The sequence below is a fragment of the Sorex fumeus genome, unplaced genomic scaffold (genome assembly GCF_029834395.1).
Source record: "Sorex fumeus unplaced genomic scaffold, SorFum_2.1 ptg000030l, whole genome shotgun sequence".
NCBI classification, from domain to species: domain Eukaryota; kingdom Metazoa; phylum Chordata; class Mammalia; order Eulipotyphla; family Soricidae; genus Sorex; species Sorex fumeus.
Genome location: NW_026606087.1, coordinates 1,352,501 through 1,379,173, shown reverse-complemented (window position 1 = coordinate 1,379,173; position 26,673 = coordinate 1,352,501). Strand labels below are relative to the sequence as shown.

At 35.5% G+C, this 26,673-nt stretch overlaps 1 protein-coding gene across 7 annotated transcripts in view; it reads right to left on the bottom strand.

Moving 5' to 3' along the window:
- SOX6 (SRY-box transcription factor 6) overlaps positions 1-26,673 on the bottom strand; it is a 662,237-nt gene that overhangs the window by 185,501 nt on the left and 450,063 nt on the right. For all 7 annotated transcript variants that reach the window (XM_056115917.1, XM_056115921.1, XM_056115920.1 and 4 more), the window contains 2 exons: positions 24,316-24,488; positions 21,367-21,435 (listed from right to left, as the gene is read on the bottom strand). In XM_056115917.1, the coding sequence (XP_055971892.1) occupies positions 21,367-21,435; positions 24,316-24,488 (242 nt within the window). The remainder of the gene's footprint in view (positions 1-21,366; positions 21,436-24,315; positions 24,489-26,673) is intronic.

Genomic DNA, 26,673 nt, shown 5'->3' with positions numbered 1-26,673 from the left:
GGCTGCTAAAGGGACTGGGATGATTGGAGACGTTACTGGTGCCCACCCGAGTAAATCGATGAACAATGGGATGACAGTGATACAGTGATAACTATCCCTCAATATATCAATTGTTCTTGTCCTCACTATCAAGTTTTGTTTTGTCATGGTCTCTTATTCTAATCTTGCCTCCTTCAGTCTACTTGCAATGCAGTACACAGAATCCTACTGATAGGGAGAAAATACTTGCATTACCATCCATCTGATAAAAGGTTCTAGGTCTGATATCCAAAATACATAAACAACTAACAAAATAAAAAAAAAAGAAATCCAATAAGAATGGGGGGATGAGCTAAACAGATCTTTCCTCTTGGAAGATATACAGATAGGCAACAGACCCATGAAGAAATGTTTGTGATCATTTAATATGAGTGAGATGCAAATTAGAATCTCAAAGTATCACCTCACACCTTTGAGAATATTCTATACTTCCTCAAAGACTAGAAAAGCTAGTGCTGACAAGGGTGTGTGTGTGGGGGGGGAGGAAGTCCCTCAAAAAAAACGTTGGTGGGAATATAAACTGTTTCAGCCCCTAAAGAGGAGCAGCACAGACATATCTCAAAAACTTAAAAATAGATCTACCATTTGATCCAACAATTCTACTACTGGATTTCTATCAAACGACACAAAAGGACTGATTTGAAAAGACATGCACTGTCTATTTATTTCAGCTCTACATATAATAACCAATATTTAGAAACAACCCACGTGAACAACAGATGAGTGGAAAGAGATGTGGAATAAATGCACAAGGGAATTCTACCCAGACATTACAAAAGAAGAAATCTTGCCTTTTGCTACAATCTAACTGGGGACGGTAGGGAGTCAAATTAAAGAAAGTAAGCAGTAAGGAGAAAGGCAAATGCTGATGCTCTCACTCACGTGTGGTATATGAGGACACAAAGCAAAGACTGAACAGAAACAAACCCTTATACTCTAACTTCAAAAAACAGGTGGGAGGGGGGCAATTCCAAAGGGCCAAAGGGTAGGTTAAAGGGTATAGGGGACCCAACATACTGTAGTAGAAGATTACTGGCATTTTTGAGCATGATATGGTAACTCTGTCCTCCTCAAATAAATAAAATTTAAAATCTTAGAAATCAGAAATCAACACTAGTGGCTAGGGCACTTGTCTTGCACACAGCCTACTACAAACAAATAAAAAAAAAACTAGCATTTCAGAAGTTTGAATGAACATGAGGTGATGACAATCTAAATCATGTTAGTATCAGTGGGAATGAAATACAGAAAACAGATAAGGAACATTTGGAGCTAAAATGAACTAGAATTGGCAATTCTATGATTTATGAAGGAAAAGGATTCGGATGTGATGTGTTATTTATTAGACCAAGGAATAAGAAATATAAAAGGGAAGTCAAGTTCAAACTAGTTAATTCAAAAAGATTCCTAGAATTAGCTTTGACTATCATTTCTGAAGACTCTTATTTTTATTATTCACATCACATCCACTTCAAATCTCGAACAACCAAGGTTTGGTTATGAGTTTACATATTTGGGGCTTGTATTATTCCTACTAACACATGGTTTCTTGGGGAATCTACCAAATTTTGGGGTTGGCGAATAAAGATGCTAAAGAAAAGCACCTGAGAATAAATTACTTTCACATTTAACTTTTTTTTTCTTATTTTCTTCAAATCATAAAGTCACCAGCTCATTCACATTTTAAGTAAAGAAACCACTTCGCTCTCCTTTAGAGTCATATCATAGGTGTGCTGAGGACCCAGGCACTTTCAGGACTTATCAGTGGTAGAAATAGCAACACAAGTGGAAATTATACTTTATTCTACCACACAGAGAAATGAAAATATAATTTGTTGAACACTTTGCTAGATACAGTCAAATGAGTTACCTTTCAAGAGCCCATAATTACAAACAAAATCCATAGTTTTCTCACCATTTCTTGTTTGTTTGGGGACTAGACATGGTGGTGTTCAGGGCTTACTCATGGTATGGTTCTATACTCAAGGATCATTCCTGGTGGTCCTCAGAGGACCATATCAGGTGCCAGGCATTGAAAACAAGTTGGCTGCATGCAAGTCAAGTACTCTTTTCACTGTACTATCTTTCAGATACTTTTCCACCTTTCTAGTAAAGTCACGCAGAGTCAGAACCTTTCTATGCAATAGCAGAGTACTGTAGCAATGAAATGGTGGTGTTGCATGCCTGACTCTCTGATTGGCATGGTGTCATTTCTCAGGATTTCTTGGCATTTCCATATTAAAAATTCATAATAAAGACTTGGAATAGGGACTGGAATGATAGCACAGCTGGTAGGGTGTTTTCCTTGCATGCAGCTGGCCCGGTTTGATTCCAGCATCCCATATGGTCCCCCAAGCACCACCAGGAATAATTCCTGAGTGCATGAGCCAGGAGTAACCCCTGTGCATTGTCAGATGTGACCCAAAAAAGCAAAAAAAAAAAAAAAGACAGAGAGAGAGACTTGGAAAAACATTTGGGGGGATCTTTAAACAGATATATTTTAAGTATACCATAATCAGGCCATTAGTTTTATTTCTAAAAGAATTTTTACATATCTCAAATTTTAGAAGTTTAGAGTTGAGGTCATGGATAGTTTCAAATACAGATAAGGTATTTGAGGGCCCAGATACAAAAGTTATTTGTTAATTTAGTGAATAATTAGTTATCATCCAAAGAACCTAACTAATCTTAAAATTTCTAAAACATCAAGAGGCAAGTTAGATGAAAACACTTCAATATTTGATCCATAGTCTTCATTAGAAATTTAAAGTTTACCTTTAATTACTAAAATTCATATTTTAAGCAACTTAATTCCTCGTTAAAAATACACAAAACATGAATAAGGTGTATATTTTTCATATATAAGACTTCTACCTTTAAAATGTTAGACACTATATTTAAATGCCTATTTCTAAATCATTACCCAGTAAATAATACCAAACTATAAGGAAAAATACAGGCACTTAATCAATAGTCAAAAACTGAGATGACGCACTAATGAGGAGGATTATAAAGCAAGTCAAAAGAGGCAAAATGATTCAGTGTGCACCCTTCTAAAGCAACCCTGACTAGTGTACATGGAAACACTGTTCTGATGATCGGGATTTTCTCACAGAAACCAGTGCCTAGAAACTGAGACAAACTAATATGATAGTTTAATGCATCCACAGAAACTGTTGAAATAAAGGTCCCCTCCACATTTTAAGTAATTACTGTCTGAAAAAAGGGTTCACAGTGTGGCCACGGATGCTGCTTAGTAAATAGTTTAAATTCCTTCCACTTGAGAGAGAAAAGATTCAAAGTATATTAGCTTCTCCCCTCCTCCTCCACTGAATTAATATTCCATGATATACACCAGCACTTCCTAAGGGGGCACCTCTTTTCAATGAGCAGAAATCAGCAAATGGCTATTTCATCAAGATTAAAAATATAACCTTGTAATTTTAATGTGTGTTTATGTTGAAAAAAAGTGGCAGATCCATGTTAATAAACCTTGCTTAGGAAAAAATAAAATAGTTGCTAAACCATGGTGAGTAATTAGCCTTTTAGCTTCCCCTTTCTTCAAGAATGCTTCCTCCTGTGCTGCTTCTTTTAAATAGCTCCAGTCCTGGCTGCCTTTGTTGGGCTTGGAAATTGTTCACATATGAGAGAAATTAAGCTCTCATTTAACAGAGACACATGCCTGTCAAGACCAGAGGAACAAAGACTAGTCCCTGGGGCCTGTTCAGTTCCCAGAGGCTGCCACTCATTCTGTTAGCAATGCTTATCCTTTACAGAATGTGTATAAAACCCAATAAATCATTTCATCTGCTGTGCTTAATACAGGAGAACTCTGGCCATTTCTCAAAGTGGTTTCTCTTTCTTATACAACTTCACCAGCTACTTGGTTAAAAAACGTTAAAGATTTATTGTTTGTTTTTTCAGAATGTAATAAGGCATGTTAAGTCAGAAAGCTAATGAAAATACCCCCAAACACCATCAGTATTAATGAAGAGGCAGGTTCTCCTTAGATTTCCTCCCCTATAACTTTGCTAGATTTTATTATTAATAATTAGAATATCCATTTTGTGAATAACCAGTGCCATCCTTCAGCTGCTTTAAACCTACATTCCAAAGCTAGCTTAAGAAAGAAAGAAAGAAAGAAAGAAAGAAAGAAAGAAAGAAAGAAAGAAAGAAAGAAAGAAAGAGAGAGAAAGAAAGAGAAAGAAAGAGAGAGGAAGGAAGGAAGGAAGGAAGGAAGGAAGGAAGGAAGGAAGGAAGGAAGGAAGGAAGGAAGGAAGGAAGGAAGGGAGGGAGAGAGAAAGAGAGAGAAAGAAAGAGAGAGAAAGAGAGGAAGGAAGGAAGGAAGGAAGGAAGGAAGGAAGGAAGGAAGGAAGGGAAGAAAGAAAGTTTAAGGGCAAGAATGCAACAGATTTGCTGTGCTATTTAAATTCAATACATTTTGCCCTTTTAGAGCACAAAGACAGCAAGTTCTTTTAGGGTAGAGATTAAAACTACAGTTTACTACCAACTCTTTTAACTAAGAGAGAGAAGTGACCCCTATATCCCAAACAAAATACTCTTTCACACATTGTTATTTGAAGAATATCTAATGCTCTTTGAGCATTATTAAAAAGAAAAGACATTACCTTTTATACAGAAATATACTATACATAATTATCTTCTCTCCAATAGTCTCTCTTTATACTGTGCCCTACCTCATACCCTTACCTGCTCATCCCCTTGGGAAAAATATGGCAGCTACTTATCGCAAAAGATTAAGAACTAGACTTTGAAAATCTTCCAGAGTTCAGGCATAATCAATCAAAATAGAAGGGTTGGGGAAAATAGAGAAATAAATATCTGTACATGACTATAAAAATAAATACTTCATTCAAAAATAAAATGCTTGCTTAACTTGACTATGTTGCATATAGAGCAAATTTAGCAAGGATTTACTGCTGCAACGTTAATCTGTCCACACAGACACTGGGATTTCCACAGCTGACAGCTTCAATTCCCGAGATGTTGTGAACCCCAAAAGAATAAGAAGCTGGTAGCAGTAAGAACTTTACCCTGCTCAGCAGGAGGAGAAAAAAAAGCATATCTGGATTTGATAAGTAAAAGCAGACCTACACAATAGTTAGACAGTAAAGTCCTGCAATTAATGGAGACCATAAGCAGTTCAAGAAACCACCACAGCCATAGTTTGTCCAGAATAGGTTTACTTATATCTGGTTAGTTATTAATCAGATGCATCACTGGCACAAATGCTTTGTACAAACACAGATAACTATACTTTTGCTGGTAAAAAAAATAAAAAAATGGGAAGTAGCAAACTCTTTTACATTTGTATATATGTATCATTGCCAAAAGATTTATTATTTTTAAAATAATAAATTATTTTCATTTTTAAACCACAAATCACATCCTGCAGGCCTTAGCAGATGCAGATGTCAGAATGTGGTAGTACAACAAAATTAAATAACCCCTGAAAAAAAATAAAACAAAGTGTATTTATAAAAAATGACATTAAGGTGAACTGCCTAATAAGAACATGAATTTGCTTAAATAAAACATTATATGGTTCTGTTTTAGATTCATCCCTAAAGCCCTGAAAGATATTAGAATTTTAGTGAGTAATTACCCTATTTACTTCAAACAAAATGGGAGGAAATCAGAAAAACCATATTCAACTCTACCACATATCAGAAATGAAATTCTCTCATTTTTTAGCTTGCAATCTGATAAATTGTAGTGAAAAATGTATTGGTATTGGAAGATGAAACTTTATAAGCTAAAAAATGAGGAAATGGACAAAAGAATATCCACTTTGGTATCATTATGCTATAAGCAGTACACCCACTTCTAGGAAAACAGAACTAAGAAAGCTCCCCTCCACAGCTTAATTGTTTTCAGACAGTCTGAACCATGCTGCGCACCACCCCCACACTGAGACCAAGTTCTAACTACTTAACACATCCCTTTCAAATGAAAAATGCAACACTAAGGGTGAAAACAAGAGAGAGGAGAAAAAGGTGTTATATGCTATTTAAGCCACTGACATAATACCTCAGTAGGATATGCAGTAATTTCCTGCAATTAGTACTTTAGCAAAGCTACAAGGAATTTTTCTTCCAAAAATTATAATATGGGGCTGGAACAATAGCACAGTGGGCAGGGTGTTTGCCTTGCATGCTGCCTTACCCGGGTTTTAATTCCCAGCATCCCATATGGTCCCCTGAACACCTTTAGGGATAATTCCTGAGTGTAGAGCCAGGAGTAACCCCTGTGCATCGTCAGATGTGACCCAAAAAGCAAAAGAAAAAAATTATATTTCATTTACAACACTAAAAATTAAGCCCGTGTCACCATTTTCATTATATAGCACTAATACCAGGACCTTGTCATTGGCTGCAGAAATGTATTTGGTGTGGCCTGAAAGCAGGCATTTATGAGTCCTCTTCCTAATTGCATTTTTCTAAATTTTGAAAATGAATTTAGAAAATAAAAATGACCCAAAGCCATCATTGTGTGAAGTAGGCAATACAAGCCATCACAATAAACTATCCACTGTCCACTGTCTTCCCGTTTTTCATCAATTTGCTCAAGCGGGCACCAGTAATGTCTCCATTGTAAGACTTGTTGTTACTGTTTTTGGCATATCAAATAAGTCACGGGTAGCTATCCAGGCTCTGCCGAGCGGGCAGGTTACTCTCGGTAGCTTGCCAGGCTCTCCGAGAGGGGCAGAGGGATCGAACCCGGGTCGGCTGTGTGCAAGGCAAACACCCTACCTGTTGTGCTATCGCTCCAGTCCACAATAAACTATAAAGAAAACAAATATTTGACCTCATAACTCAAAACCATTACATGGCTGAAATGTAAACATTCCAGATAAGTGTGCATGGTTTAGGGGGTTGGAGTGATAGCACAGTGGGTAGGACAACTGCCTTGCACGTGATAGACACGGGTTTGATTTCCCGGATCCCATATGGTCCCCTAAGCACCGCCAGGAGTAATTCCTGAGTGCAGAGCCATGAGTAACCCCTGTGCATTGTCGGGTGTGAAACCCCCTAAACAAATGGTTTATCCTGTGACCCACCTCAATACTTGCCTACAAGTTTTGGAGCCAAGTCTATCTTCTTCTCTCCAATATACAAGGAGCCCCTAATCTAGAATTATGGGAGGTGACTTCTTGAACACATTTTTTTCTTGTGAAAATCAATAATTTTTCAAAAGTCACATAGTTACCAGCAGAGCAAAGATTAGTAGGCATGGACCTCTTGAGTCTAAGACTAGGCTTATATCTGTCATACTTAGTGCTCTAGTATTATTTTTGTTTCCCAATTTGGACTCTAGACCTCACCTAGAAGGAAGAAGAATAAGAATACTTCTTTATGTTTCTACATGTATTATTTCCATGGACTTGAAATCATGGCCTGTCTGAACTAAAAGGAAGCATACAAATTTATGGGTTAAATTTTGTGTCCTGAACAAAATTGCTTGGGAAGATGAGTTTGAATTAGGAATATATATCTCTCCCAAGCATGTCTGTGTATGTGGTGTGTAAAGAGATGTACATATATCTGTATACATGTTATAAGAAAAAAAGGCCTAAGAGAGGACGGAGTGATGGTACAGTGGGGAGGGCATTTGCTTTGCACTTAGTCTACCAGGATTCGATGTTCAGCATCCTATATGGTCCACCAAGCACAGACAGCAGTAATTCCTAAGTGCAGGGCCAGGAGTAAACCCTGAGCAATGCCCAGGTATGACCAAAGATGTCAAAAAAGGGGGGCCTAAGAGCACTGGAGACATCTATACCTACCAATTATTTTACAGCTATATGAAGACCTGTTTTTTTATTAACTGAAAACACTATGCAATAGCAATTATAAACTACAGTCGAACATAAAGTCTGACATATTCATTGGTGTTGATCACAAGCTAAAATAATAGTTCCCTGCTTCTTTTTTTCTACTTGAATTTTCAAAAAGTAAAATAATAATATTGTTAGTAGAAAAGTAATAGTACTAATAAAACTCATTGTAAGATCAATATATTTTATTCCAGTATTATAATATCTGGAGAGGGGTTCGGCAGGGTGATACCATTTCACCAAAACTCTTCAGTGCCACCCTCGAGAACATCATGTGACGACTAGAATGGGAAAACATGGGAGTGAAGATAGATGGTCGGCAACTACACCACCTCCGCTTTGCTGATGACATCGTTCTAATAACACCAAACATCAGCCAAGCGGCACAAATGCTGGCGGACTTTGACCGTGAGTGTGGAAAGGTAGGACTACAGCTGAATCTTACGAAGACAATGTTTATGAGAAACAGCCTTGTTCCCGACGCTCCATTCGCTCTCAACGGAACCACCATCTCCGAATGCAACAGTTATATATACCTAGGTCGAGAAATCAACATGATGAATGACCTGGCACCTGAGTTGCGCAGGAGGAAGAGAGCGGCTTGGAATGCCTTCAAGAGCATTGAAGAAATAACTAAAAGGACAAAGAACCTCCAGCTACGAGCACATCTTTTTGATTCCACTATTCTTCCTGCATTAACATATGCCTCAGAGACCTGGACCCTACGAAAACAGGATGAGAACGCTATTCGGGTCTCTCAAAGAGGAATCGAAAGAACTATGCTTGGAATATCACGATTCACTCAAATAAGAGATAGAATCCGGAGTTCTGATCTTCGTCAACGCTCAAGAATCAGGGACGCTGTCTCATTTGCCAAAACATCAAAAATCAGATGGGCTGGAAACATAATGAGGTTTACAGACAACCGCTGGACTAGAGCCATTACTGATTGGATTCCACGAGACATCAAAAGATCACGTGGACGGCCACCTATAAGATGGTCAGACTTCTTCGTCAAGACCCTAAATGATCAGTTTGAGGCTCTACATGTTCCTAAAATGAACAGATACCATTGGGCTACGCTAGCACGCAACCGGGATGAATGGAGACGTTACTGGCACCCGCTCGAATAAATCGATGAATAACGGGGATTAAGTGATTAAGTGATTATAATATCTATTTTCTATCACTGAGATCATACCATATTTATATTACTTTGCTCTAGGTTTTCTTCCCATCTAATGTTATACTTTAAGCATTATCTCAAATTACTTGTATGTATGTGTATGTGTGTGTGTGTGTGGTGTGCCAGAATTCAAATCAAGGACCTCATACATGCTACACAGTTTTCCACCACTAAGAGATATCCCCAGCCCTCTGTAAATATTGCTCAGCATTATAAAGAAGTTATAAAGAATAGGAAAAGAAAGTAATTGGAATTAGGTGTTTTTTTTCAGACTTTGAAACCCATTACTAAGCAAAGGTGATAGCTCTCTATCTCATGTCCTTCCCCCCACCTTCATCAACTGCTTTCTGCCCTGAGCCTTCCTTGCTGGTTCTTTCAAAGCCAGGTTCTCCCTGCTACTAAAGGATTGTTTTAGTAGCCATTCTGACATTCAGGGTTCTTTGGGAAATGCAAGTTAGCAGAAAGGAGGGGCTGACAGGCACAAAATGAGAAAAAGGTCCTTTAGGACAAACAAATACCTTAGCCAACAGCTGGAGACCTTCTTCTCCTTGAAGTCTTGGTTTCTGATTGCTTCCTTAGGTACCATTCAATTATATTAAACCTAAAGTGCCCTTCTTGCACTTAACAAATTTTCTGTACATTAACAATGACTTCTTCCATATCAAGCTTATTAAACATCACAGTAGAAATTACATTACTTACTGAACAATCATACACAAGGAATGCTTTTCCATTGGGATAACTGGTCCTCACATGATCACACTTTTTGAAGCAAGCAAGAATCTTTTGTTGTTACTGGGTTTTGTTTTTTGTATCAAGGAATGTATCCAGGACCTCAGCACATGCAAAATAAGGATTCTATTGAGAAGCTACATCTTTGCCCTCATCAGAACTTTAGAAAAGGAACAAATGTTATTAGTCCATCAATCAAAATGAAGAATCAGATTTTTTTCCTTTTTCTTGTGGATAATACAACTAAAGAATGCATAGAGAGGAATCAATACTTGTATGGCTGATAAATGAATGATACTGTTACAGTAGAAAATAAGCCTGACCTGCTAGTGTTCTTTAAAACAGTTTTTTTATTTTGTCAACATGTTCTAGCAGCAGCCTAGTCAGCCTCATTGAGAGGCTTTACATCTCATTTACATGTCCACTAACCTTAGCCACTCAGAAAACTCAACTGCAGATGCTTTAAGAGAAAGAAAAAAGTCTTCTACAAGATTGTATATTTAACTAAAGTACTGACAATGACCTGAATGAGGATCAACTTTATCCTCTATTCTGATCTGTGAATTCCTTAACTTTTGTTGTTAAATCTTACATTTTTTAATAGGTTCTTAATGGATTGGGTGTAGATGAAGTGAATTCACTGCCTTACAGTGAAACATTATACCTTTTGCATCATTTATTTTCTTCTATTTTGACCAAGTGAAATATCTAACTCTAATATTAATAACCTTGAGTGGGAGTTAACTTATGTGAATTAAAAATGGTTATGTCAGTACATCCCTTCAGAATTTAAAGAATATTTCCCTGTGCTTTATCAAGTGTCACACAGTATATCAATTTTTATTTCCCATCTCTCAGGTCTGGTATGCATACTGTTTAACTTCTTAAATTCTAAGTATAGACATAATTTACAAAAGCTGAGCAATGCTTGACTACAGGAGATCGTATATGTAAGATTTATATGAACAACTATTTTAAATAAGAAGGACTTTTGCATTTTGTGCTGGTACATCACATAACTTTGGCCGTGTTTTTTTGTAAGCTATAAAATAAATTGGAAAGATTCATTTACCATCCCTCTAACTTCACAAGCACTACTGATATATTAGGAAATCCCATTTTGGTGTGAAAGGAGAAAATTTGACCTTACTTTCCAGAATAAAATGCTATACACTCTTTCAAACTATCTCTAGTCAGTTCTCTCAATGTACCATTCCTTAGTACCTGATAAACTTGACTCATCCATTGACAATTGAAATAGCTGTAGTTTGGCACCCAGGGAAAACTTTTGTTCTTTTTTGCTTTTCTATATTGACTATGGTGCATTCACATCGATTATCTTATATTCACATCATTAATTTGGGGTTCTAAATATTTAATGTGCTTACAGATACAAATAGAATTTGCATTCAAATACAATATATGCACACCTATGTTTCTTTATTAGAAACTCCTATGCCCAGTACACAAAGAAAAATAATAATGGATGACATTATGCACTGAACACTTACTAAGGGCTTTAATTAATTATTTCTAATTCCATTGCTTATAAGGTAGTCATTGCTCTATTTTTAGGTATTAAGAAATTCATGCTTAGAGCTTAGAGACCTTACATAACTTGTCTCAGAACTAAGAGGTAGCAAACTGGTAATAGAGCTAATAAGTAGAATTGAAACTTAAATCTTTATTGAGTTGTCTCCAAGAGCTGTGCTAGTTCCATAAAAATTATGTTATATACACTATATAACAATACAATCTATACCCTACACACATTCTGCTAATAGGTATATTTCTGACATAAAAGTGCATCTAGACATATATGTTCCTTAATATTTCAGATGTGGTCAATTTGATGCAGAATCTTTAAAAAACTATTTGATAATAATATATTGATATTAAATTTCTATTTAGATAGTAGAAATCAAATGGTATCTGAGAATTAATTTTCTAAAAAATTTTGTCATATAAAAAGACTATATTCATTTCATTTTAATTTTAATTACCTTCTCCTAGAGACACAAATTTGATAGAAACATATTACTGTCTTGCCAACATGCCACACATATAAATCAAGTTACTAGAAAAACTAACCCCATTTATTAAAATTGTTTAAACCATGATTCATTATAAGTTTTCTAGCTCTTAAGTAAAATAACTGTGACAAAAATGAAAAGTATATTTCAACTGCTAAAGAAGTATTTGTTTAAACTCTGCTACAATCCTCAGTCTACACAGAGATAAGTAGATGGTCTAAACAATTTAGAGTTCACAATTAATCATTTAATCTGCATTTCATTCCCCAGACTATATTTCACTACCTTGACTGTCCTCTAAAATCATCTAGAGAATTTTAAGTAGTTTTCATTTGGGACTATACATCTGATCAATTAAATCAAAATTTGTGGAAAGGGATCTAGACATTTTTATTTGCTTCCAAGATACTGCAAGATTCAATCAAGGTTCTCACCATTGGCATCACTTGCTGTCATTCTCTACTTACTTTTATCAACTAGAGACAACAGCGATATATTTTTCATTTGTTTAATTTATTTTAGCAATATATTTTTAATGTTTTAACATTAAAAGTAGCTTACAAGTATAGTCTTATCTCTTTAAAATATAAATGAATAAGTTTACTTGTAAATGCTATGAATCACACAATAAAGAATATGTTCTATACTAGGCTACAAAAAAATTCCAATTAAGTTCTTTATATCTCTTTCCTTGTGGGTATGAACCACAGTTGCAATGGTTCTGTGATATAAGTGGATTATACTGCAATTTTTAATTTTTTATATTTAAGAATAGATACTATAATGAAATTTTAGATATTAGGCATTATTTCACACTCTACAAACTAGTAAAGTTCACTAAACTTTAGTCAAATCTCAAAAAGGGGAAGACTTAGTCACAGACTGGAATGTTGGAAATAATACTAGACCAGAAATCAAGAAATTTAGGCTCCACTCTATCTTTGAAAAATTGTTAACTTTTTAAGCTTAGATAAGTATATGTCTCAGCTTCCTCATGTAGAGAAAGTACTTGCACAAAAGTAGGAGTACCAAAGAAATTTTAAATAAAAACAAAATTGGGGGCAAGTTTTATTTTACTAATTGAAACTACCAGAAAGCAAAAAAAAAAAAACAAAACAGAGTACATGCCAAGTATGATCAGTTTTACTTCTTAGAAAGGAAAAGTATTTTTATTTTAAATAAAGTGAAAAAGAATACCTCCATTTTAGGATTATTTTAAAGTCTATTCTTACTGATAAACAGTATATTATTCTTTAGAAACAGCTATAGATTCTTCCCACAGCTAGTGAATGAGAATAGGATGATGTTTCATGGAAGCACAGGGTCTATGGAAACTCTTGGTTTGGTAAAGAGTTCAAAACTTCAAAACTTTCAAAATTCTATCATTCAAGAACTACCTAAATAGCTTTTGCCATGTCTAAGTTTCCAACTCTCATTTGTTTCATTTAAATAAAGTTAACTTTACACCATTATTTTAAATAAAAAACTAAATAAACTATAAATAGAAGATAACCAGATAACTATGAACAAGAGTTTTAATTTCTAACTAGACACTTCAAGCCTGGCTAATGAGAGACAGTAGGAACAGTGGTGAAGAATATGCCCCCACCACAAAGCTCTGAGATGAAGATCTCTGTCTTTCTGTCTCTGTCTCTCTCCTCTCCTCTCCTCTCCTCTCCTCTCCTCTCCTCTCCTCTCCTCTCCTCTCCTCTCCTCTTTCTCTTGTTCTCTCTCTCGATCTTTCTCTTGCTCTCTCCTTTACAAAACCAATTCAGACATTCTACACAGGTATTAAATACTAACACTAACCTGAATCCTCAATATAAACAGAGGGGCTTGAACGGAGACACGACACAGGGATTAAGGTGCTTACCTTGCATGTAGTAAATCATAGTTCATTCCTAAACACTGCTAGAAATGACTCCCCAAAACAGAGCACCTCTGAGTGTGGCCCACCCTCATATATAAATGTATGTATATACATAGATGTGTGTACATATATAATCTAGAATTAGAGGGGCCAAAAAACACTCAAAACATATGCCTTTGTTAAGGGGATTGGATTCAGGATTACACTAATGTCAGGCTGAAGTCATAGTACAGTGAGGAAGGCATTTGCCTTGCATGTGGCTCTCCCAGGTTCCATCCCTGGCATTCCAGATGGTCCTCCAAGCATTTCAGGAGCTATACTCTGAGTGCTGAGCCAGGAGTAAGCCCTGAGCTCTGCTGGGTGTGGCCCCAAGTCAAAAACCCAACCAACCAATAACAACAGCAGAATAAAACAAAGATTACACTGATATCACATGCTGGTAGCACGACCAATGCTCTCTTTAGTACCTTCATGCCTCTGAAGAAGGAAGCATTTCTCGATTTTTATAGATCCCAGTAAACAGAGACAATCTCATGTCCTAAATTTCAGCATGAGAGGATAGAGAGTGAGCTATGGAATGAAGGCTGAGAGATAAGACCCAATAGTAAGGATAAATAAGGGTAGGTAACCTATGGGTCCTGTGGAAATGAAAGAGAGTTCTTGAAAAAGCATTGATTTTTACCACCAGATTCTTGGTCCACTGAATAAAATCTCTGTCATAAGGTCACAATTAGGAAACATGTAGCACTGTCACCAATAATGGCATACACATTAGATTCCCATGCTATGGTCAGGTAACCATTCCTTTTACTTTTAGATTCACTCCAATATTAAAAGTCTAGTGTGATTCACACCATCCATGGACAATAATAACTGCAAACACACCCAAAAGGAGAGAGAGAACAAAAGAGAATGCCCTGCCACAGAGGCAGGGTGGGATGGGGGGAATGGGGGTGGGAGGGATGTTATCCATGGTGGTGAAAAATGGGCACTGGTGGAGGGATGGGTATTTGATCATTGTATAATCGAAACCCGAGCACAAAAAATTGTAAATCTACAACTGTACTTCATGGTGTTTCACTAATAAAAAAAAGTAAAAAAAAAAAAAGTCTAGTGTGATTAACAACAATGGTCCACAAGAAATTTCGTAAGGTAAAGGTAAAGGTAAAGGCCCTCCTGTTGATCGTCGATTTGCTCGAGCGGGCCCAGTAACGTCTCCATTGGAGACTTTGTTGTTACTGTGTCTGGCATATCGAATACTCTTGGTAGCTTGCCGGGCTCTCTGAGAGGGGCGGAGGAATCGAACTCGGGTCGGCCATGTTGGCCGCTTGTAAGGCGAACGCCCTACCCACTGTGCTATCGCTCCAGCCCAAGAAATTTCGTATCCACAATAATTTTCAGCTATTAAAAACTCTTATTATTTGTGGATTACCTATTCTTTATAATTGAAACTTTATTATTAAAATGTTTGAAGCAGGCTACAGAGCATCTATCATTAATTAAAAAGTTAATTAGATTACATTACATAAAAAGAAATAATTAGATTTGCATTTTTATCTTGGCTTTAAAGTTCCAAAGAAGATCACAACAGTCTGCCTGTGGGCAATTACAAACAGCAGACAGCAGAGAAATAGAGAGAAGCAAGGGTCTGTTTTTCCTGGCTAAGTCATGACTGAAGATAGAATTACAAAATATTTTAAGGGCTTGGAGAAACTGAGAGATAATCCTAGGTTTATATCCTTCATTTGTAATCCTCTTTGCATTGCAGGAAAGTATCAGGTAAATAAATGTAGAGTGTCAATAAATATACCTAATTACTTCCAATGGTTTTATTTGGATCTGTTCAAGGGTTGTTGGAAGGAGACCTGATCAATAACCCACAAAACAGAAAAAAAGAGCTATTCACTAGAATTGAAACAAAAGTATTATAATGCTCTTTGGTTTATCAGAGCAAACACAATTAATAAAGAGACACAAATAATTAAGAGTGAGGGGCTAAATGAGACTGGGAGACTTCAGACCTTCACATCTTTTTGTCAGCCTCACTAGCCATCTTCAAAAGACAATAAAGGCAAGGTCCAGCTCTTAAAATTAGAGGTCAATTAGATACTTAATGATGAAGCATATCTTCAAATATATATCTGGTATTATTATCCTAGGAAGAAATTAATTAACCAGGTCATACAGGGCAGGAAGGCTAATGTATAAGGTAATTATTTCTAATCTTTAGACAACTACTTCACATAAAAAGGTAGTCCTTATTCCACTCAGCAAATACCTGAAATATCTGTAGTTAATCATATTGAAGGAAACAAAAAGTAAATTTTCTCTCTTTAAATGGCTAATGTAAATCTTGTTATTTGGTTAAAATTTTTAAATTAATCATTTCCATCATATAACACTTTATTTGGTTATCAGACAGGAAGAAAACAGACTCCACAGTCCATGGCATCCTGCCACATTACAAACACATACATACATACAAAACAGTTGAGTACAAAGGTGTATGTCAGAATTAAAATAGAAAATAATATGGAAAACACTTACACACTTTTAAGGATAGAGGGAAGTGTCAGTGAAGACACAGTATTGACTTTGGGGTAAGTAAATAAGCAACTTGTATTATATCATTTAAAAGAAAAATTTCAATGTCCCCTAGCACTTCCAGGAATGATCCCTGAGCACATAGCCAGGAGTCAGCCCTAAACATCCCTATGTGTGGTCCAAAAGAAGAAAAGAAAAGAAAAAGAAAAGAAAAAAATTTTAAAATACAGTATAATCAAAACTGCAGCAGTGACACTAGTTCTGATTTTCCACAGTAAAATTTGTCCTCTAATGCATGTATTAAATGATGAAACATGGGTAAAGAATATTGTATATTAAACATAAAGTTTTTAATAATCATAAATATTATGTAGGGCTAAGAATTTCAAGTTTGCCAATTACAACCAAAAGTGCCTAAGTATGAATTGGCTAAATTGTTGGCCCTGGTCCAGGAAGCTAAGTGCTCAAGTAAAATCCCAACCATCCAGTCCATTCTTAAAGACTGTTGTTCACTCAATGATGTGAGGAGAGGACACACTGCTCTCAATACAAATCACTTGAATAACTCTAAAATTGGAGTCTGAAGAAACATGAATAAGAGGATAATACCATGCATGCCCGGGAAAGTGAGTTTTTCACAGAAATATTTTAATGAGCTGAATTCTCTTGCAGAACTAAGTTCTAGCTACAAAATACCAACATTAAATACATTCTTAACTTATTCTTGAAACTAAAGAATGTGGTATGCTGTATCCATGAAAAGTGTTTCTGCCTGATTTAAAAACTATGACATAGTCAAATTATGTTAGATGAATAAATATATGGATAGGTCAAGAAATCAGATTTTATAAAAAATTTATTTTGTTTAAACTTGACTCATATTTAGTAATTTATTAAGGCACTATAAATTTGCTTTTATATGTATGATAGATTAAAGGGGAATTTTGCTTGCTTGCTAATGTAACCCATAATTAAAATTCTTCAAAATATGTCTGCTGCATACTCATGCTATTGGAGGGAGGAAGATAAAATTACTAAGACATTAACTGTCCTTTGGAATCATAGCAAAAGAGTCACCGTTCCAACTGCAAGGATCAATATTCCATTTGCTTTCCATAGTTTGTGATAAAATTACTGTTTCTGTCCTGAAACATAAACGTTTTCTCAGTTTCATTTCCAGGGAATAACTTAATATGTAGCAAATTAGAGGAATCACCATTTTCCCCAAAGCACAAACAGAGGGATTTGAATTCACTAAACAAACAGCTGCCTACACGATCTCTTAAGATTAAAGCATTTTAATAATCATTTAAGGTTGTTAACTTATTTTAAATGGGAAAATGGACTTATCAGAAATATAAAACTTCCAAAAACATGCATCTTAAGTTTTACATTACTTGCATGATCTTAAATGTGTCTCTTTAAAAGCAAACCGTAATGCCCAAAAGGGGGGGGGGGGGGAAGAGAGAGAGAGAGAGAAAGAAGAAAAGTGCCTGTCATATAGGCAGGCTAGGGGTGAGGATGGAAACTAGGAACATTGGTGGTGGGAAATGTACATGATTCAACTAAAAAGAAGTTTAGCTAGGGTTAGACAAAAAATTATTAAAAATTAGTTTCAATGAAGAAAATGAAATGAAATAATATATAACTCCATAAATGTTTTTGAATGATTACAAATAAGCATGAGACTTTTACAACACTAGCTGAATCTTTCTTTTTTTTTTTAATCTCAAATGAAAAATGCTCCATTTAAGTTGTGCAAGCCGTTCAGGTTTTTATTTGTTTCCATTACAATAGGTCCAGATATGTTCATGTGTAGTTGCTACAAAAAGTTGGACACTCTTCTCTTTACACTACAGTCTGAATATTCAAAACAATAGCACTAATTCAGAAGTCAGTTCTGAACTAGAAGAATAAATTTGAATGTAACCATCAAATATTCATGGTCCACAGCCTAGAGCATGGCTTACTTTTGCTGATCAGGTAAGCTAATAGGTTTAGAACTTAAGATTTTATTTTATTTTATTTTTAAATTTTTATTAGTGAAACACCATGAGGTACAGTTGTAGACTTACAAATTTTTGTGCTTGGGTTTCAGTTATACAATGATCAAGTACTCATCCCTCCACCAGTGCCCATTTAGAACTTAAGATTTTAAAAGGAGGTGTGGGATAGGGAAAGGTTAAGATTCTAAAGGTAGGAAAAAAGGTCAAACTTGCTCATGTTGTTTCTATTTGCTTTCAGAAGACAAGATAGATTTTTTTTGTATTTATCTTATTTTATTTTCACTTCCATTTTGTTTGCAAAAGGAAAGATTTCTTTTATGATAAAAATATATTTAGAGTACTTTTAAACCTTATATTTAGCATAAAATAGTTAAAATTTAATCCAAGAAAAATCTTTGTCTTAAATATGATCATGCCTACAAAAAGTCTGAAAATCAATAAAATGTTTTGTGTCATAGATGATTATATTTTGCATAAAGAATACATGTTTTTAAGCATTCAATAAATTCTTTGAATGGTCTCAGACTGATAAGATAAATACTGATAATTTATGTAGTGATGCAATGATTCAGAACAAAATGAACTCTAAATACAGGTTATAGCTTCAATTAATTTTTAAAATATAAATTCTAATTACAAAGAATTCTTTATTTCTAAATGAATGTAACTCTTTAAACCTCCCTAAGATTTTATATTTTCTACTGCTGAAATCAAGTGCTGATTAGCTTCGATTTTTTAAAAATTAAACAATGAGCGATAGCACAGCGGGTAGGGCGTTTGCCTTGCACGCAGCCAACATGGCCGACCCGAGTTCGATTCCTCCGCCCCTCTCGGAGAGTCCGGCAAGCTACCGAGAGTATTCGATATGCCAGACACAGTAACAACAAAGTCTCCAATGGAGACGTTACTGGGCCCGCTCGAGCAAATCGATGATCAACGGGGGGGCCTTTACTTTACTACTTTACTAAACAATGAGAATTAGCCTGTTTTAAAAGCAATTAAACTTCTGTTAGAAAACTTGGGGGAACGTCTTCTCAAATTGAATATTCTGAATAATATTTAAGATCATGCTCAGAATAATATTTAAGATCACATGGATTTCCCAATTTCCTAAAATCCATGCAGTCATTACAACCATAAAATTAAATGCAATCAATACTATTTCATAAAAATACTCTGAACTGCTTTGGGTCAGAGTAATCTCAGAACCACAGGCAAATATCATTAGGACAGTCAGTTGATATAAACAACATTATAATCAGAAGTGAAATATTCTTAGATATTGAAATGAGAAACACGAAAATATTAATAAGCATAGCTGGTATACAAACATCTTAGAATACTTCTTTCATTCCTGATTCAGGAGAAATAGCAAGCGAAATGAACAGGTTATTTAACACCTACTGAGTTCTTAGAGAGGCATCTAGAGAAAAATGTAGAAAGTTACAAGCTAAAAATCTTGACCTTAGCAGTAGGAGACACACTGAAATTTCTAATAAGGGCAGAACAAGAGAACACCTGGACAGTTATTTAATTAAAGATCTCCACATGAGTAGTAAAAAAGATATCAAGATGAGAAGTATTCCAAGATTTGATTGTAAAAGTTGACAAGAAAGCTGAATATATTTCATATCCTTTTAATTTGGGCTCTTTATTTTTGAAACATATAGATTTGGGTATGGAATACAGAATCAACTACAGCAGCAACAAGAACAACAAAATTTCTGGCTAAAATCTCCTATCTGGACAAAAATTCCAAATTGGTACAGGACTTCTTCTGGCACCAAATCAATATTCTAAAGCAGTGAAAACTACATCTGGAACACTAAGTATGATTAACAAAATGGAGCAAGGATGTAAGTTAAAATCACTGGTTTGTACCAATCAGGTAAAAGATTAGACTAAGTTATGGCTTAATGTGAATGATTAAAAAATATACATGAAGGTGTAACTAAAGGAAAGGAATACTATAGTACAAAATCAATTGTCCCAATATGGCTGAGTCATACAGACTTAAGCAATTATAAAATATTCACAGAATCTAAAAGAAAACACATCTCAGAGTCTGTGGTGGGGTTCATATAACTCTGGGATCGATATTCCTAAGGATCAATTTTCCCATAATTCACATAATCATTAGTTACCTTACTTTGTAGCTTTCTGGAAGTCATGTACCTATATTTCTATTCAAAAATATAGACCAAAATTTTAAAAAAAGAGACCATTCTATGGTATAGCACAGGCCTTAATCCTGGCACCACATGCTCCTCAACCCACCAACCTGTCATTAACACTATTCCCCCAAAAAACTAAAGCTCTTCCCCTTATAGCTCTCACAATTTTAAAAAAGGGGTAGGTGGTAGGTAGGATGGTGGGAAAGACCATTTCCTTCACAAAGATTGCAGTTAGTTGAATCAAGATTGAGAATCTTAATGGAATAACACAAGTCAGAATTTCTTCCCAGTCCAGTGTAATTAAGATCTATGCATTGTATTATCCTTTAAAAATAAGGGAAATTTCTAAATTGTGTTGTTATTATTCAAGAAGTTTTTCTTCCTTTTCAGACTATGTGCTGCTTGAAGACAGATAGTCATTAATCTTTATATTCCCCTCAGGACACAGCAGAAATAGAGTAAACGTTAGTTACAGAACAGATAATTATTACCATTCTTTGCCTAGGTCATAATATTCTTCTCATAATTGGCCCAATCAGCCAGTCCTAACAAGGAAATAAAAGTAAGCTTCTCCCCATGATATGATTAGATGGGAAAACACAAAGCAGAAAGTGGTTGGTGACAATAAAAATAGCATGTGTATGCTTCCTTTGAAACCATTAGTTTTCTACTAGGTTGTGGTAGGCAAATGACAGAGAAAAAGATAAGATTTATTCTGCTTACTTATTACATCAGAAAGGAATGCTTGGACTACTGCTAGTCAATATTTCCTACAGCTACTTATACAATTGTATACAACATCCTTGAATAACAGCCCCGTTGGTGCTGTTTATATGAGAAGGGTGCATTTGCAGTTTTTAAATTCCATTTTCAAGGAGGAAAGTATCTAAGTATAATCAGAGGAGAGTGATAAAATACACTGACCTGGATCTGTTGCTGCAGGAGATTGATTTTGTGCTGCTGTTGCAGAAGTTGCTGCTGTTGTCTTGCAATCTATCAAGAAATAAAGTTTCATTAAGTTAAAATGAAATGCTTACACCTTTGCAATTACCTCAGGTATCTCTCCTGGCAGTCAAAGAATGCTTTCCTATACTCCTATGTGAAGGAGTTCCTATAAAATAAGAGAGGTCGGATCAGAAAATTGAAAAGGAAAAAAAGTTCAAATAGGTACCATCTCACTGCTCTCCTAAATCTTTATCTCAAGAGGAAACTCCCTGCTTTTAGTGCCTTTGTGAGCTGTTCATCTATACCTAAACTGACCATCTATAGAGAATGAAAAATGAAAATCTGATCCTTGGACAATAAAGACAGGAAAAGTATGGCTTTTTTGTAAATAAATTAATTTGGAACTAAAATAGTAAAACAGAGACAGAGAACGACTTTCTATTACATATTAAGTTGTCCCTTTTATGGTGAGACCTTTTGTGATGCACAAACTTCAGAACTGACCACATAAATATCGTCAATGTGTTGACTGCAAAAAAAGTAAAAATTCTAAGCTTCATTTCTTGGTGGTGGTGATAACAAACTGTACAATGCATTTCTAAAAACAAAGAAAAATTTAGTATTCATTTACAAGTTTTATATTCATTGGCTTCATCCAACAATGAAATTCAATGTCTTAACTTATCTTCTGAACTATAAAAAGAAATATGAAACACTTAATGCAAAACGTATTTAGGACACAGAAATACCAACTTCTTGAGGATAATGGAGTTTCCTGTCAAGCATGAGTTCAGGATCGAACTACTTATTGCTGCAAAAGCTGAGTTGCTAAGGTTTAGTGGCCCCTCAGTGAGAACACATTTATTAACACCCGGAAATTCACAGAAAAGTGGCCAGAGAGCAGTAGGGGAAAGTTTGTTGGTATTCTATGGTGAGCTTTCTTTTTCCTATTCTTTTTATTTCCAAAAGCCAATATTCCAGAGAAAGCAATGTTGGAAGCAAAAATGAGTGTGCAAGAGCCCCAGAGTATCCTTCCTGAATCTTTTGGATGCATTAGTCTAGAACAGAGAGAAACACTTAAAGCACATTTCATTTGGCAGATGACAAGATAGTATGCACGCAAATGTTTCTTTATGGCTTCTGGTGATGATTGGCCCATACTGGAAGTCATGGTAAAGCTGCCCCTGACACAGGCTACTGATTGAGAAATGGGACCACTCCTCTCCAGAGCTTTATAAGCAAAATGGAAACACTATTTAATAAGGTTAGAAAGGCCCATTCTGCTTGTCACCATTCAAATCAGAATTGGACAGCTCACTCTGCTCTATGTAAAGATACTGGATCCTCTGAATATTTATTTCCTCTTAGCAAACCAGTGAAACACCACTAGGCATCTAATATTGATGGTCCCTCCTAAATGATAAAGTGCTGCATAGAAATGCTTCCCAAACACCACAGTGCAATTACTATCATCCACTCTAGACGTATGGGTTTGACACAGTGAAGTATGGTACATAAGCACCATGTGGCTCAAATTCTGAATTTTATTTGCCAAATGGTTGAACTACATGCTCGCTTCATTGAGCATGACAACCTAGTTTTAAGTGTCATTTAATTTTCATTTTGAAATATAATTACAAAGTGTTCACTGTAAGATATCACTCGTCTGCAAATGTGTCAAGATTAATTTGTGCTAGCTTATTCACAAGTGTCAATAGTTAATTACTGTGTCATCTCTGGATGGCTAAATGACATTCTAACTTCTGATTTTTTACAGTGTTCCTTTATGTTATTTTCCATTAGGGGCTGAGTCCATATTCATACATGTGGGCAAATATTCAAGCATATAAAATACCAGACGTCACAACTCATTAAAATCAACAGAGCATATATTGCTCTATATACCCCTATAAAATACATTTAACTGAAAAGATAATTCCAGTAATAATGTCAGATTCCTAAAAACTGCACATTAATTTGTGTCTGCCTGATCAAAAGCATCAGGAACTACTCTATAGGAACATTGTAGTTGTACTAGTGTACTCCTATGAGACAGGAAACATTCAGTAAAGTAATTTTTGAGATGATACATTTAAACTTTTTCTATTTTTCTTCCTTCTCACTTTCAAATCAATAAAGTCATTATGTGATCCTTGTGCTAATTTGTTATTATTATTTACCTTGATACATGTGTGTGATACATACATACATACACGTACACATAGATGTCATCCAGAACATGCAACTTTTGCAAATGGAAGTTTTGTTTTTTAATAATCATGCAAGGAAAGAACTATGCTCAAGGGTTACTCCTAGAAAACTGGGATGTATAGTCACTTTAGCTTTAGTCAGAGTAAATCATTGAAAGTTTCTCATCATTTTTCTAGTACAGGACTTTTTCAGGATGAGAAACACAATACCCAGAGAGAAACAAGTAATTCATGGTTAAGCTACATTCTGAATATATGAGATGCCTGTATGACTAGATTTCCTTGTGTAATTAATCAAAATCAAGTGTTTTGTAATTGTGTTATCATTTACATCTACATTACACTTGGTTGCTATGAGGCCTTTCTTGGCATCTCTCTCTCTCTCTCTCTCTCTCTCTCTCTCTCTCTCTCTCTCTCTCTCTCTCTCTTTCCCTTTCTATTTTATTCTAAAAAAAGAGGGAAGGAAGAAGAGGAAATAAAAATATATCCTGATCAATCAATCAATCAATCTATCTATCTAAATATATATATATACACACATATATACCCTCAACTGTTTAAAGACACTGGTTTTCAGAAGATTTCTTTATTCTCTTCTCTCTCTCTCTTCCTCTCTTGCTCTTGAATTGCTTATGACAAATAAACCAATCAATGTGATTACTCGCTGAGCTTGGCACACTCCTCATCTCCAGTTCGTCAACTCCTTTTGCGGGCTCACCTGTTCTTGCTGTTGGCGAGCAAGGTCCATTTGCTGCCGTTGTTTCTCAATTTGTGAGGCTGCCAGCTTTTTCTGTTCATCATGCGCTGCCAGGAGCTGCTCCCGTAAACTGATCAGCTGGGTAATCATGGTAGAGAGTTGCCGTTCTTTCTCTGCCAGGCTCTCAGGTGTACCTAAAATGGAAGCAAGAAGATATCTCACAAGTTTTAGAAAAGGCTGCAGGAAGTAGGGGCAGAAATAGGGAGGATTCTAAACCACCCGAAGATGCTTAACAATGCAGGACAATACCTGGAGGTCATTGGAAAAATGGGAGTTACAGCAGAGTTCGTCATTGCTCTGCCAATAAAAAGTATTGTCATCAATAAAATACTTATTCAGTCTTCCCTATCAGTCTTTAAAACAAAACAAAGAGAAACTACATAACCATCATGTTGCTTTCAACACACTACCTTCACACACATCACCTTGCCTCATATCAATCTGATCCAGTAAGGAAACCTAAATTAAATTTCAAAGAGTAGAAACCATGAATCTGATTAACTTTTTATAATAAGTTCTACCTTTGTGTCTAACACTGTATCTAAGACATAGTAGGTGCTGAGTAAATGCTATTTCTGATAATGGCTCTTATAAAATTTTCTAATATGCAAAGATCTGTCTTCAAAGCTTAAAAGTCAGGGGAACAACTTCTACAGAGAGAAAAATTGTGGCCCTGCCTTCAGTTAGAGAGGATTGAATCTTTTTTTTCCCCTGTGGAAGGGATCAAGCTAAAGTTCCCAAGTTCATCCTTAAAGGCAACAATGTTCTTGGAGGACTCTCTCACCCTTTTGTCATTTGTCAGTATTCAAAGATAAAAAACACATTTGAGGTTGTAAAGGTTATGCATAAGGATGTACTGTTTAATGAATATGATGTTGCTGAACACTTATGGTATGCACTAATGGTGCTGAACAGTCTTTTTATGGGAAAATTGCATAGCTCTCCTAAGTAAAGGGTACAGAATCCTTTTGTGAATCTAAATTAGAGCATTTTACTGAAGCATAAGATAAGAATTTCAAGCCACTGTATTTGAACCACATAGGTTTCATTAAGAAATGATCTATGATTTGAAAGCTTTTCAGGAAGATGCTACCAGCTGTCAAAGGGGACAAAGATTGCAGATTTTATGTGTGGAACAGGAGATTTCTAATCTCCGTATGTAATACCCCTGTTCTGGCTAAGAAAACACCGGGACAATTCAAGATACTGAAAATATTTATATGAACAGTAGTCTGATTTTATGAGTGGTCCATGGAGAAAAAGAATCTTCAGAGGACGCTGGCTAATACTTGCTAGTTTATAATTCCCAATTGGTAAGACTGAAATCTAGCCAGGACCATTCAAACTATCACACAATTTATTTTTTCCTTAGGAGAGGGGTTTAGACTATACCCTGCTGTGCTGAGGGGCCACTCCTGGCTCTGTGCTGAAGGTCAGTACTGGGGGTATCAGATGTAAATGCCAGGGGGACTGAGCCAAAGACGGTTTCATGCAAGACAAGACTCTTACCCTTGGTACTATCTCTCCAGTTCTAAAGGAGAACTCAATGCCAACTCTAATGAAAGAACGAAAGACTACTGTAAGTATCTCTATCCTTTAAAGATTTGCTCTGCTAAAAAATGTTCAAAAGAAAAATTAAAAGAAAAATAAAATTGTGAGGTGATCCTAGAAAATGTCTTTCACTGATAAGAAAATTAATAGTTCTGTAGTTCTTTCTAGCTCCTGGAATTGATTTTTTTAAAATAAGATTTTGTGTTAGCAATAATATTTTCATGTTAATCAGAGGAAGAATTTTTGATCTTTAAAAGAAACATTAAAATAACAAAGTGAACTACCAAATTATAAAATCTTCTAAAAGCATACCAAGTTTAATAAATGCATATATTAATATAAGAATAAAATATATAAGACAAAAATGCATGAAATTTATTACTCATCTCTTTCATTTTTAACAGATAAATTTTCTGATTAAGAACTGATGCTGCATCAGAACTAAGGATATAAATATTATGGTAAGAAAAAGCAAACACAATTATTTTCATGTAATGTATAAACCAAAGAGGGAGGCATCATAATCAAGCAGTTGTACATATAAATGTTAACCACAACTAAATAAGAATTATAAGCCAAAAAAGGATATTTAAGAAAAGCTTAAGCATCTCTAGTAGGCCAAATTTTAGAAAATTGAGCCTGAAAAAGTAACATATTAACCAGAAGATAAAGAGGAGTCAAGCAGTAGAGGTGGAGGATTGTCGAGGAGCTTTTCCAAAGAATAAAACAATACAGCAAAAATCCTGTGTGCGGGGGGGGGGGGGGGGG